Raw genomic sequence first — 11,210 nt, forward strand, 5'->3', positions numbered from 1 at the left:
CTTCTCTCCCTTTTACTCACCTACCGCGGAGTACGTTCTTCTCCGTTGCCCCTTCACTGGTTCCTTCTTGGTACGCCCCCACCCAGCCTGGGAGGGGCCGGGCTGCTGCCCGCGTGGACAGCGCGCATGCGAATCCCCACGGTGGGTGGGGGGAGCACGGACCCCGCCCCTCGCTGCTCCACGCGTGACGTCGCGGGGGGCGCCGGCCTCCGCCCGGCTCCGAGCGGTGAGAGGGAGCGGCAGGCGGATCCGACGCCGCAGGACCGGGAAGGGATGGTGCGGGTGTTGAGTTCCTGCAGGAGGGGCTTTGCGGGGGGGAGGGGAGGCCCAGGGGCACCACCTGCGGCTGAACTCAGGCTCTGCCCTCCGCCTTCGTGCTTTCTCCCCCTTTCCAGATGTGCCGGGACGGGAGGCAGGGCAGGGACTGGGCATTTGTGACACCTGCATTTTCCTGCAGCCCTCCTTCTGCCCATCCACCCCATATGTTTATCCCATCTTCCAGGGGTTCCTTTTCATCAGCCTGTCGCTTCCCGCCTGGGAAAGGGCACTCTACCTGGAAGCAGAAGACGGGTTTCAGAGCTTGGCCCTGCCTGCCACTCCTCTGTGAAAGTCCCCGAATCTCAGTTTCCACTAAGTATTTTTTGCCTTGCTTGGCCTAGTTTTAAAGTTCAGTATGACACAGTGAAATAGAAAGGAAATGGACATTATTGAGTTCCTGCAAGGCCGAGTACTATGCAAAACTGCTTTATCTGTCACATTTAGTCCTTATTATTTGCTGTTCTTTCACAGATCCCTAAAGTCACAAAGGTTAACTCATTTTTCTCGCATAGCCAGTGAGTGGCGGAGGAGGATACAGACAGAACCGTTTTTGCTCCCCAGTGAAGTTTCTTTTCATCAGACACTTCCTTTGTCTGGGCTGTTGGATGGAACAGTTCCTCAGCCAAACCTTATCCCCACAACAGCTGCTTCCTGAATTTCTCCCCTTGAGAATTCTCCTTTTGGGTTCCTCTTTCCAACACAGCGTGCTCTGCTTTGCTTCTGCCTTGATTACTTCAGAAATCAGATACAGCAAACATTTATTTAGCGATGCAGAGGGGTGAACACTTGGAGTTGAGAGCCCTAGACTCTTGTCCTGGCTCTGCCACTAACTGGCCGTGTGGCCTTGGGCAAGCACCTTGTCTTTTCAGTGTTTTAGTTTCCCTTTGAATAAAATGGGTAAGTGCCTTCTGACTGGCAGGCTCTTGTCCAGTTCTCCCCTCCTATCCTCCAGCAGGCTCTCCGTGGAGGCCCGGACCCTTCTCCTCCCCATGGGCAGCTGCCAGGCAGGGCACAACCTGCATCTCTGTCTGGCCCACCACCCACCTCTGGTCTGTGCCACTTTGATCCTGCTGCTTCTTGGCCTGTCAGGCCTGGGCCTTGGTGGCTTCCTCCTCACCCACAGCACTGGCTTGCGCAGCCCTGACATCCCTCAGGTGAGTACCTTCATCCTTTTCACACATCCTTGCTTGTGCTGCTAATCTCTCACCTCTCTCCTACCTTTCTTTTGCACACAGGACTGGGTCTCTTTTTTGAGATCTTTTGGCCAGCTGACCCTGTGTCCCGTGAATGGGACAGTCACAGGGAAGTGGCATGGGCCTCAGGTCGTGGGCTTACTGACCACCTTGAACTTCGGAGATGGTCCAGACAGGAACAAGACACAGACATTCCAAACTATGGTCCAGGGTAGTCACATGGGATTGAAAGGTGAGATCAAAGAGGACTGTGGGTTGGGCATCAGAACACTTAGGGGTGGGTTCTGTCTCTGACTTCTCCAGCCTGGTGACCTTGGGCATATCCCAAGGCCTTAGTCACTTCTGCTGTAGTAAGGGCTACATTCTTTCAGTAACTACAGTGATACTCTTTGGGTTCCCTGTAGGTGTTTTCTCTTTTCCCTTCCAGCTCTGAGGTTCTTTGAGTCTATCCTTGGAGGTGTGATGCGACGGGGTAGATTTGACCTAATGTTCTTTCTCTTCCTTCTTTATCCCTCTTGCTTACTCCTCTTAGAGGCACCTTCTTTTTCCTCAGGGATGTTCAAGAAGCATGTCCTGTTCAATTAACCAAGTGCATTGAGTGCCTGCTCTCTTCTTAGCACAGCTGTGTGTGCTATGGAGGATGGAGGATACAGAAAAAATTAGACATCATCCATTCCCACAGAGCTTAGAGTCTTCTGGGAAAATGATGGGAGAAAGGTAGTGTCAGTGGATGCCATTGATCCTGTGTGAGATTTGGCCTCAGGTTCCTTGTCTGAAATCAGAGAGATGAAAAGGGAGGAGAGAAAGGTGGAACTCTCTGTCTTCTGATGCTATCATTCTAAGATTCTCTTGTGAATTTTGGGGGGGGGCCATGCAGGGGAAGGTCTCTAATGTCCAGGTGTACATCTGTGTGGTCAAAGAGAGTAAAGGAAGGTGTCTGATACATACAGACTTGAGATACTTTTTCCTGTTCTTTTTATTTTATAAATATATGTACGTCAGCTGTATTGAAATAGGATCATATAACATAAAATTCACACATTTAAAAGGTACGATTCAATGGCTTTTCGTATTGTCCCAGAAGTGTGCAACTACCACCACAATCAATTTTAGAGCATTTCATTCCCTGAAAAGAGATCCTGTACCCGTTAGCAGTTGCTCCCCTTTTCCTCCTAGCTTCCCAGACCCAGGCAACTACTAACTTTTCTTTTTCTGTGGATTTGCTCATTCGGAACATTTCATACAATGTGTGCTGTTTTGTGACTGGCTTCTTTCCATCAGTATGTTTCCAGGGTACAATCCATGTCATAGCACGCATCCGTATTCTGTGTTTCTGTTGCTGAATAACATCCATTGTATGGATATTCCACATCTTATTTATCCATTCATCAGTTGTTTGACATTTGAATTGTTTTTACTTTTTGATTTTTTACTATTTTTACTATTACTATTTTACTATATTATTACATTTACTATATTATTACTATTACTATTTACTATTTTTACTATTATAAACAATGCTGCTGTCAACATTCGCATACAAGATTCTGTGTGATCGTACATTTTCATTTCTCTTGGGGGAAATAAAATACCAAGAAGTGGAATTCCTGGGTCATATTATAACTCCGTGTTTAATCTTTTGAGGAGCTGCCAGACTGTTTTCCAAGGTGGCTGTACCATTTTGTGTTTCCCCCAGCAGTGGGTGAATTCCAGTTTCTCCATGTCCTTACCAACACTTATTATCTTTTTTTTAAATTCTAGCCATCCTAGTCATTGGGAAGTAGTATCTCACTGTGGCATGGCTAATGATACTGAGCATTTTTTTATGGCTTCTTGGTCATTTGTCTATCCTCTTTGAAGAAATGTATATTCAGAGTTTTGCCTTTTAAAAAAATTTGGATAATTTGCCTTTTAATTATTGAGTTGTAAGAGTTGTTTGTTTTCCTAGACACAAGTCTCTTTTTTTTTTTTAAGATACTATGTGTTTATTTGACAGACAGAGATCACAAGTAGGCAGAGAGGGAGGCAAAGAGAGAGGGGAAAGCAGGCTCCCCGCTGAACAGAGAGCCCAATGAGGGGCGCCATCCCAGGACCCTGGGACCATGACCTGAGTCAAAGGCAGAGACTTTAACCTACTGAGCCACCCAGGCGCCCCTAGATACGAGTCTCTTATCTGATGTATGATTTGCACATATTTTCTCCCATTCTCTGGGTTATCTTATCACTTTGTTGATGGTGTTCTTTTTTTTTTTTTTAAGATGTTTTTTGAGAGCAAGAAAGAAAGAGAGTACAAGCAGGGGGAGGCAGGGGGCAGAAAGAGGGAGAAGCAGACTCCCTGCTGAGCAGCGTGCCCAATGTGGGGCTGGATCCCAGGATTTGGGGATCATGACCTTTTCCAAAGGCAGACACTTAACCAACTCGCCACCCAGGCGCCCCAAAGTATTTTTTTTTTTAGTTGCTTGTGCTTTTAGTGTCTTGGTTAAGCAGAGCTTTGCCTAACTCAACCTCACGAAGATTTACCCCTATCTTTTCTATTAAAGTTTTATAGTTTTAACTCTTACATTTAGCTGTAGGATCCATTTTGAGTTAACTTTTGTGAATGGTGTGAGGATGGGGTTCAGCTTTGTTCTTTTGCAAGTGTCTCTCCAGTTGTCCCAGCATGTTTTGTTGAAAAGACAGTTCTTTCCTTTGAATAGTCTTGGCACCGTTACTGAAAATCAGTTGACCATGGATGTATATATAGGTTTATTTCTGGATTCTCAGTTCTGTTCCACTGATTTATGTGTCTGTCCTTATGGTAGCTCCATACTCTTAATTACCGCAGCTTTGTATTAAGTTTCAAATCAGAAAATGTGAGTCTTCCAACTTTGTTCTCCTTTTTAAAAATTCTTTTGCTTATTCTAGATCCCTTTAATTACCATGTGGATTTTAGGATCAGCTTCTCAAGTTCTGCTTCTGCAGACAAGCCTTGTTCTTTTTATAATGGTTAGAAACAGAATAAAAATACGACTGCATCATCTAAGCAATAATTATTGAGCACCTACTATGTACCAAGCATGGGAAATATAGAGACATGTAAGACATGGGCCTTGGCCTCGAGCTGCTTACAAAGTCTAGCAAGGATACAGATATGACCAGAAGCAAATACCTTTAAACGTGTGAAGGAGCACACAGGTTACAGTGGGAATACTCAGGAGTCTGTCACACAGGGTTAGCGAAGAGGCTTTTCCAAGGATTCAGTGCTGGAGCCAAGGCTTGAGGGAGAGTTAGGAGTGTGCTCTTCCAAGCATATACAAAGGCATACTGACCGGGACCATAATAGCATGTTTGAGAACTCCAAGGGGTTCAGTTTGAGTGCTGCAGGGGAAGGAGTGTTGAATGAGTGGCAAGAGATGTATTTGAGGAAGCAGACAGAATCCTCTGGAGGGTCTCATGTGCCAAGCCCAGGTAGTTGAACTTTATCTAGTGCACTGGGCAAACTCAATATTTTTGTCAGGAAAATAGAATGAGTTTGTTGCTGTTCTTTGAAAAAGATCACACTCTGTTGGCTGACTGCCTGGTAGAAGTGTGTCCAATGGCAGGAAGACCGGGTAGGAGGTGGTTACAATAGAAAGATGATGAGGACACCCAAGCTAAGACAATGCCGTGAAAGAAGGGGACTGATCCGAGAGAGACATTGACAGTGGGTGGACAGGACTTGGTGGATGATTCGATCTGGGGAATGTAGAGAAACAGGGGATGGTTCTCTTAGAAAGTTTGCATGTATATTTCTTATAGTCATTATGATGTATATATACACATGCAATATATACACACACATACATACACAGTGGTTTGTATTTCTCTTTTTTCACTTATGACATCATTTTTTTAGTTTCTGCCTGGTCTGGACATTATTATTTTAATGGATATACACCAATGGACCTGTAAAGATCCATTAAGTGGTTGGGCCATCATTTGTAACTCTTTTCCTAGTGTTAAACAGCTTATCGCTTCCTGTTTTATGTGTGTGTGTGTGTGTGTGTGTGTAACACAATAAACATCTTGGTATACATGGCATCTTTCTTTTGAATCCTTTCCTTACAATGAATTTCTATAAATGTCATTACTGAGTCAAAGGGTATGGACCTTTTTTTTTTTTTTTTTTTTTAAAGATTTTATTTATTTATTTGAGAGAGAGACAGTGAGAGAGAACATGAGTGAGGAGAAGGGCAGAGAGAGAAGCAGACTCCCCGTGGAGCTGGGAGCCCGATGCGGGACTCGATCCTGGGACTCCGGGATCATGACCTGGGCCGAAGGCAGTTGTTCAACCAACTGAGCCACCCAGGCATCCCTGGACCTTTTTTTAATAGACAGATTTGTTTTGTTTTGGATTCGGACCACAAAGAATTATAAAAAGCGTACGTAAAAATCTGTCTCACCTCTCCTGCAGTGTCCACAGTTTTGTTTTGTTTTTTTTAAGATTTTATTTATTTGACAGAGAGAGACAGTGAACAGCGAGAGAGGGAACACTAGCAGGGGAAGTGGGAGAGGGAGAAGCAGGTTCCCTGCCGAGCAAGGAGCCCAATGCGGGGCTCGATCCCACGACCCTGGGATCATGACCTGAGCCAAAGGCAGCGGCCTAATGGCTGAGCCTCCCGGGTGCCCCCAGTGTCAACAGTTTGATGGGCATCCTCTCAGGCACAGTCTGTACCCATTTAAAATTGTGATAGATACAGCCACATCATCTTCTAAAAGGTGTCACTCACTGAGAGTGCCCATTTCCTTACATCTTCAGTAACTCATTATTTTTTACTTATTTATTTTTAAATATTTTATTTATTTATTTGACAGAGAGAGAGCACAAGCAAAGGGAGAAACAGGCAGAGGAAGAAGCAGGCTCCTCACTAAGCAAGGGAGCCTGATGCGGGGCTCGATCCCAGGATCCTGGGACCATGACTGAGCCACCCAGGTGCCCCAGCAACTCTTGTTATTATCAGTCTTTTTAATTTTTACCAATTTAATGAGCAAAGAAATTGCCTGATTGTTTTCATTTACTTTCTTCTGATTGTTAGTGAGGTTGACTATCTTGTAGGTTTATTGGCCATTTTCATGCCTCCATGAATTTTCTATTCGTATCCTTTGCTCATTTGTCTTTTAAGTTGCTTGTCTTTATGTTTTTGATTTTTAGAAGATCCTTATATATTCTGGATTGTAAACCTTTTTACCAATTAAATATAGGCATTTTGGGGCACCTGGGTGGCTCAGTCTGTCAAGCATTTAGCTCTTGGTTTTAGCTCAGGTAAGGATCTCATGGGTTATGAGATCAAGTCCCATGGGCTCCTTGCTCAGAGGGTAGTCTGCTTGAAGAGTTTCTCCTGCTGTCCCCCCGCCCCAGTAAATAAATCTTTTTTTTTTTTTTAAGATTTTATTTATTTATTTGACAGAGATCACAAGTAGGCAGAGAGGCTGGCAGAGGCGGTGGAGGTGGTGGGGAAGCAGGCTCCCCACTGAGCAGAGAGCCCAATGTGGGGCTCAATCCCAGGACTCCGAAATCATGACCCGAGCTGAAGGCAGAGGCTTAACCCACTGAGCCACCCAGGCGCCCCCCAATAAATAAATCTTTACCAAAAATGGATAGGTATTTTTATCCATTCTGTTACTTTTTTTTTTTTTTTAATTACCTTTCATCTTTGAGAAGCCTTCAACTGTTACAAGGTTAAGTTTATTGCTCTCATTCTTTACTCAGGCTTGTAGTTCTTGTGTCTTTTTTAGGAAGGCCTTCCCCACTATAAACTTAGAAAATATTCTTCTGAATTTTCTTTGGGTTTTGTTTTGTTTAATTTGTTTGTATAGGTCTCTAGCACATCTGGACTTTATTTTATAGTGTGAGATGAGTCTGACTTTTTTTTTCCCCCAAATGGAAATTGTCCCAAGGGCATTGACTAAATAGACCATCCTTTCCCAGCTAATTTGAAATGGGATGTGAACCTTTTCATGGATTTTGGTACCTACTAGGAAACTGCTTTCTTAAAAGGGACAGACTCCTTTATATAGACTGACATTGGCAATGTGTATCTGCCCCAGTTTCACTGCAACTTTGTGAGCATTGGCATGATTGTTTTATTGATTGTAAGCAAAGTTAATTTTTTGTTTATGCGGATACATAGTTATTGTTATTTCTTATTGACACAGTGATAGTGTACAGAGTACTTATTGAATGCCAAAACAGCTGGTACTGAAGGAAGCCTTAGAAATGAATGGAAGTCTGAAGATAAATGGCTTCCACCCTGCCCTCCAACTTCTTCCACTGCCTCTCCTGTGCCTCTCACAGGATCTTCTGCAGAAGAGCGGGTCCTCATTACTGCCAGAGTGACCACAGAAAGGACCCCAGGAACGTGCCTGTATTTTAGTGCTGCTTCAGAAATCCTGCCCTCCAGCCAGCCACCCCTCTCCTGCTCAGAGGAGGGAACAGGAAATGCCACCTTGAGTCTTAGGACGACTGAGGAGTGTGTCAGCGTCTGGAGCCACGAAGGCCTTGTGCTCACCAAGCTGCTCACCTCGGTAAGAGCCTCAGGTTTTTGGGATTTCATACACTGCCAGCTGAACGCTCTGCCTTGAAGGCCACTGGGGGCAGTTTTACCTAACAGAAAAGGCACAGGCTCTGTCATTTTGCCCCAGAGGCTGTGTGACCTTGAGCGAGCATCTGAGCCTCTCTGAGCCTCAGCTTCCTCCTCTGTAAAATGGAAAACATGATACTATCTCCTGATGCCAACAAATAAAGATGAATGAGAATGAATGTCAGGTGCCCAGTACAACGCCTGCTACCTAACAGAGAGTGGATGAGTGAGAGCTATTACTATTAACGATTGTCTTTAAACAGAATAAAATATGATCTCCACATTAAAGGAATGCAGAAGCTGCAATGAGAGGCTGAATGGGCTAATCGCTATCATAGAGATGTTATTCAAACACAGAGTAAGGAGCAATTAACCCTATCTTGAACATTTATGGAGAGTGCTTCACAGAGAAGGTGGCATTTAAGAAAGAGAATTGTGTACAGTAGTTTATAATGTACAAAGTGCTTTCAGGTTCATTATCTCATTTGATCTTAAAACAGCCTTTTGAGGTAGCTGTTATTATCCCATTTTACAGATGAGGAAACAGGCTTAGAGAGAGGGAGTGAATTGCCCAAGGCCACATAGCTGGTTAAGTGGCAGACCCAGGATTACAACCTGTGCCTTCTGACTGCAGTCCCAGGCTTTGTCTGCCCTTTCAGGGTGACCCTGGAGGAGGAGGAAGATGTGGGCAGAGAATGCAATAGAGGGGATTCTGGAGAAGGGACATAAATTCCAGGCCAAAGGACCAGCACGAGCACAGACCTAGAGATTGAAAAGTGTCTGGCCTTCGAGGGCACTCCATGAGGAGGGGCTTAGGAAAGACTGAGGGGAAGAGACGGGAGAGAGGCAGGGGCCTTATTGTGAGGCTCTGTAACTTGAGGCTAAAACACTATGACTTAATACTGCAGGCCATGGGGCCACTGATGCTGGTTGAGAGGGACCGACTGAGCAGAGGAGATAGACCAGTTAGGAGGCTGCTGCGTGCTTTTCCCTCACATGTGCAAAGACCCCAGTGAGGAACACCACTCAGGAGCTTAAACCAGAGAAAATACTGGTTTCCAGACCTGGCCCTGCTCAAGCATATTTAAAATGGCAGTAGTGAACTTTCCTATCTCATGGACACATTAGAGGGGCTCGCTTCGATGGTTGGGTGAGAAAGCAGTTCATAGACCATTGAGACAATTAGCTTGTATGGAAATTACATTTTCCATTTGGTTGTTCCTTGGATATAGAGAGCCCTCTCCCCCCACAGGGGCTTCTCTCTATATCTCTTGGCCCCGGGGATAAAATATCTTCCCAGGAGAAGATTCTCCACCCTTCCTCCCTCTCATTCATTCCTTCTTTCCCTTTGCCCGTCCTTAGGAGGAGCTGGCTCTGTGTGGCTCCAGACTGCTTGTTTTGGGCTCCTTCCTGCTTCTCTTCTGTGGCCTTCTCTGCTGTCTCACTGCTGTGTGCTTCCACCCACGCCGGGAGTCCCACTGGTCTAGAACCCGGCTCTGAGGGCGCTGGCCTAGTTCCCATCTTGTTCTCAGGTAAGGTTCTTTGCCCCAGTCCTGTGGGAGTAGTGGATGGGGTGGACGTGGCAAATATAACTGAGATAGGGTCATTCATAAACAAAATGGTTTTACTTATTTTTGAACTTCATGTAGATGGACTCATATTCTTTTGTGACCGCCTTCTTTTGGTTAACATTCTGATTTTGAGATTCATCCATAGCTGTAGTTAATATCCAAGCTTTCTGGCAACAGTGGTGAGTTAACAGGATGGATCTGATGATGCATCCTGGATATGAATTCTGTTTATTTTGCTTTTGTCCTGGAATCCTGATACCCAGTTTTATGATGCAAATTTTGTAAAACTCACCTTGAACAGCACAAAAGGATTGATGATGCCCATCTACTAGGCACAAAGTAAGTGCCGAAGCGTTTTACATACACTTTCTCTTTTCCATCAGCCTTCATTGCATCTAGAAAAAGTTGAGTTTGCTAACAGTCTTTGGAGGAACACAGCTAACAAAGGTAGCAGTGGGTGGGGAACATTTTGGCTAACTAGTCCGTGTGTCTGCTCATTAAGGAAAGAATATTTCTATACAAAAGTCTCACTCTGTCAGGTGGAGGTTATATAATTTGAGAGTTATCTGTTGTGCATCCAGCTCTTAAACTGTTCTCAGCTTCAATAACTAGCTGCTATACCCTAGGAGATAGCCACAGGAGAAGCAGAAACAGCCCAAGCCCAGGGAAAGGCTCTGGCCAGAGAAACTGGACGCTCAAGATCCACATTGCTAATTTTGCTCAGGGCTAGGCTCCACCTACTTGGGATAGGAGATAGTGGAACCCTCATAGCTTTTCTTAGATCTGAGTGGACTGGGAAATGAAGGCTTTCTGGCTCCTAGCAGATCCTGGGGATCTGAAGGGGCCCACCCAGTTGGGATGAGTGCTTGTACCCATCTGTAGTCACCACTTCCTCTGCTCCTTCCTCACTCTTTTTTTTTTTTTTTTAAGATTTTATTTATTTATTTGATAGAGAGAAAGAGATCACAAGTAGGCAGAGAGGCAGGCAGAGGGGTGGCGGGGGGAAGCAGGCTCCCTGCTGAGCAGAGAGCCCGATGTGGGACTCGATCCCAGGACCCCTGGGACCATGACCTGAGCCACCCAGGCACCCCCTTCCTCACTCTTTACAGCCATCCCAGAGCTTCCCCCAAAAGCCCTCTAATCTGTCCTGTTTGTTTTTTCATTTAAGATTTTTATTTATTTATGTGTGAGACAGAGAGAGAGAGGGAGAGCACACATGAGTAGGGGGAGAAGCAGAGGCAAAGGGAGAAGCAGACTCCCCACTGAGCAGGGAGCCCCACAGGGGGGCTCGATCCCAGGACTCCAGGATCATGACCTGAACTGAAGGCAGATGCTTAACCAACTGAGCCTCCCAGGCACCACTCTGCCCCTGTTTTTACTCTTCTTTTTCTCCAGGTGTGAATCAACTTCTCCAGACTTTGTTCTAAGTTGGAAGAGATGTTACCAAAAAATGGAGAGCTGGAATGTGGGGGAAAATAAAAGGCTTTTTTTGCCCAGTGTTGCCCAGGGTGTTTATTGGGGATTGGGTT

At 45.2% G+C, this 11,210-nt stretch overlaps 1 protein-coding gene across 6 annotated transcripts; it reads left to right on the forward strand.

Annotated features, from left to right (window-relative positions):
* The first annotated feature begins 105 nt into the window (after positions 1 to 105).
* TMEM219 (transmembrane protein 219) lies at positions 106 to 11,180 on the forward strand. 6 transcript variants are annotated; one of them, XM_032842539.1, is made up of 6 exons: positions 106 to 226; positions 1,274 to 1,472; positions 1,554 to 1,743; positions 7,825 to 8,054; positions 9,473 to 9,642; positions 11,077 to 11,180. In XM_032842539.1, exons 2-5 carry the CDS (start codon positions 1,308 to 1,310, stop codon positions 9,608 to 9,610), a joined length of 723 nt encoding a protein of 240 aa, XP_032698430.1. In that variant the 5' UTR covers positions 106 to 226; positions 1,274 to 1,307; the 3' UTR covers positions 9,611 to 9,642; positions 11,077 to 11,180. The 6 variants fall into 6 exon arrangements, with proteins under 6 accessions (XP_032698430.1, XP_032698431.1, XP_032698432.1 ...); XM_032842540.1 differs by having other exon boundaries at positions 119 to 226; positions 1,271 to 1,472; XM_032842541.1 differs by lacking the exon at positions 106 to 226 and adding an exon at positions 258 to 276.
* Positions 11,181 to 11,210: the final 30 nt, after the last annotated feature.

The sequence above is a fragment of the Lontra canadensis genome, unplaced genomic scaffold (genome assembly GCF_010015895.1).
Source record: "Lontra canadensis isolate GAN:19392208 unplaced genomic scaffold, GSC_riverotter_1.0 scaffold132, whole genome shotgun sequence".
Taxonomy (NCBI): Eukaryota; Metazoa; Chordata; class Mammalia; order Carnivora; family Mustelidae; genus Lontra; species Lontra canadensis.

Bases quoted from the DNA above. Each gene is read 5' to 3' on its own strand.
- TMEM219 (XM_032842538.1), top strand. From the start codon at position 1,212: ATGGGTAAGTGCCTTCTGACTGGCAGGCTCTTGTCCAGTTCTCCCCTC. The intron at 1,473-1,553 runs GTGAGTACCTTC...TTTTGCACACAG, and splicing joins GCAGCCCTGACATCCCTCAG to GACTGGGTCTCTTTTTTGAG. The intron at 8,055-9,472 runs GTAAGAGCCTCA...GCCCGTCCTTAG, and splicing joins TCACCAAGCTGCTCACCTCG to GAGGAGCTGGCTCTGTGTGG.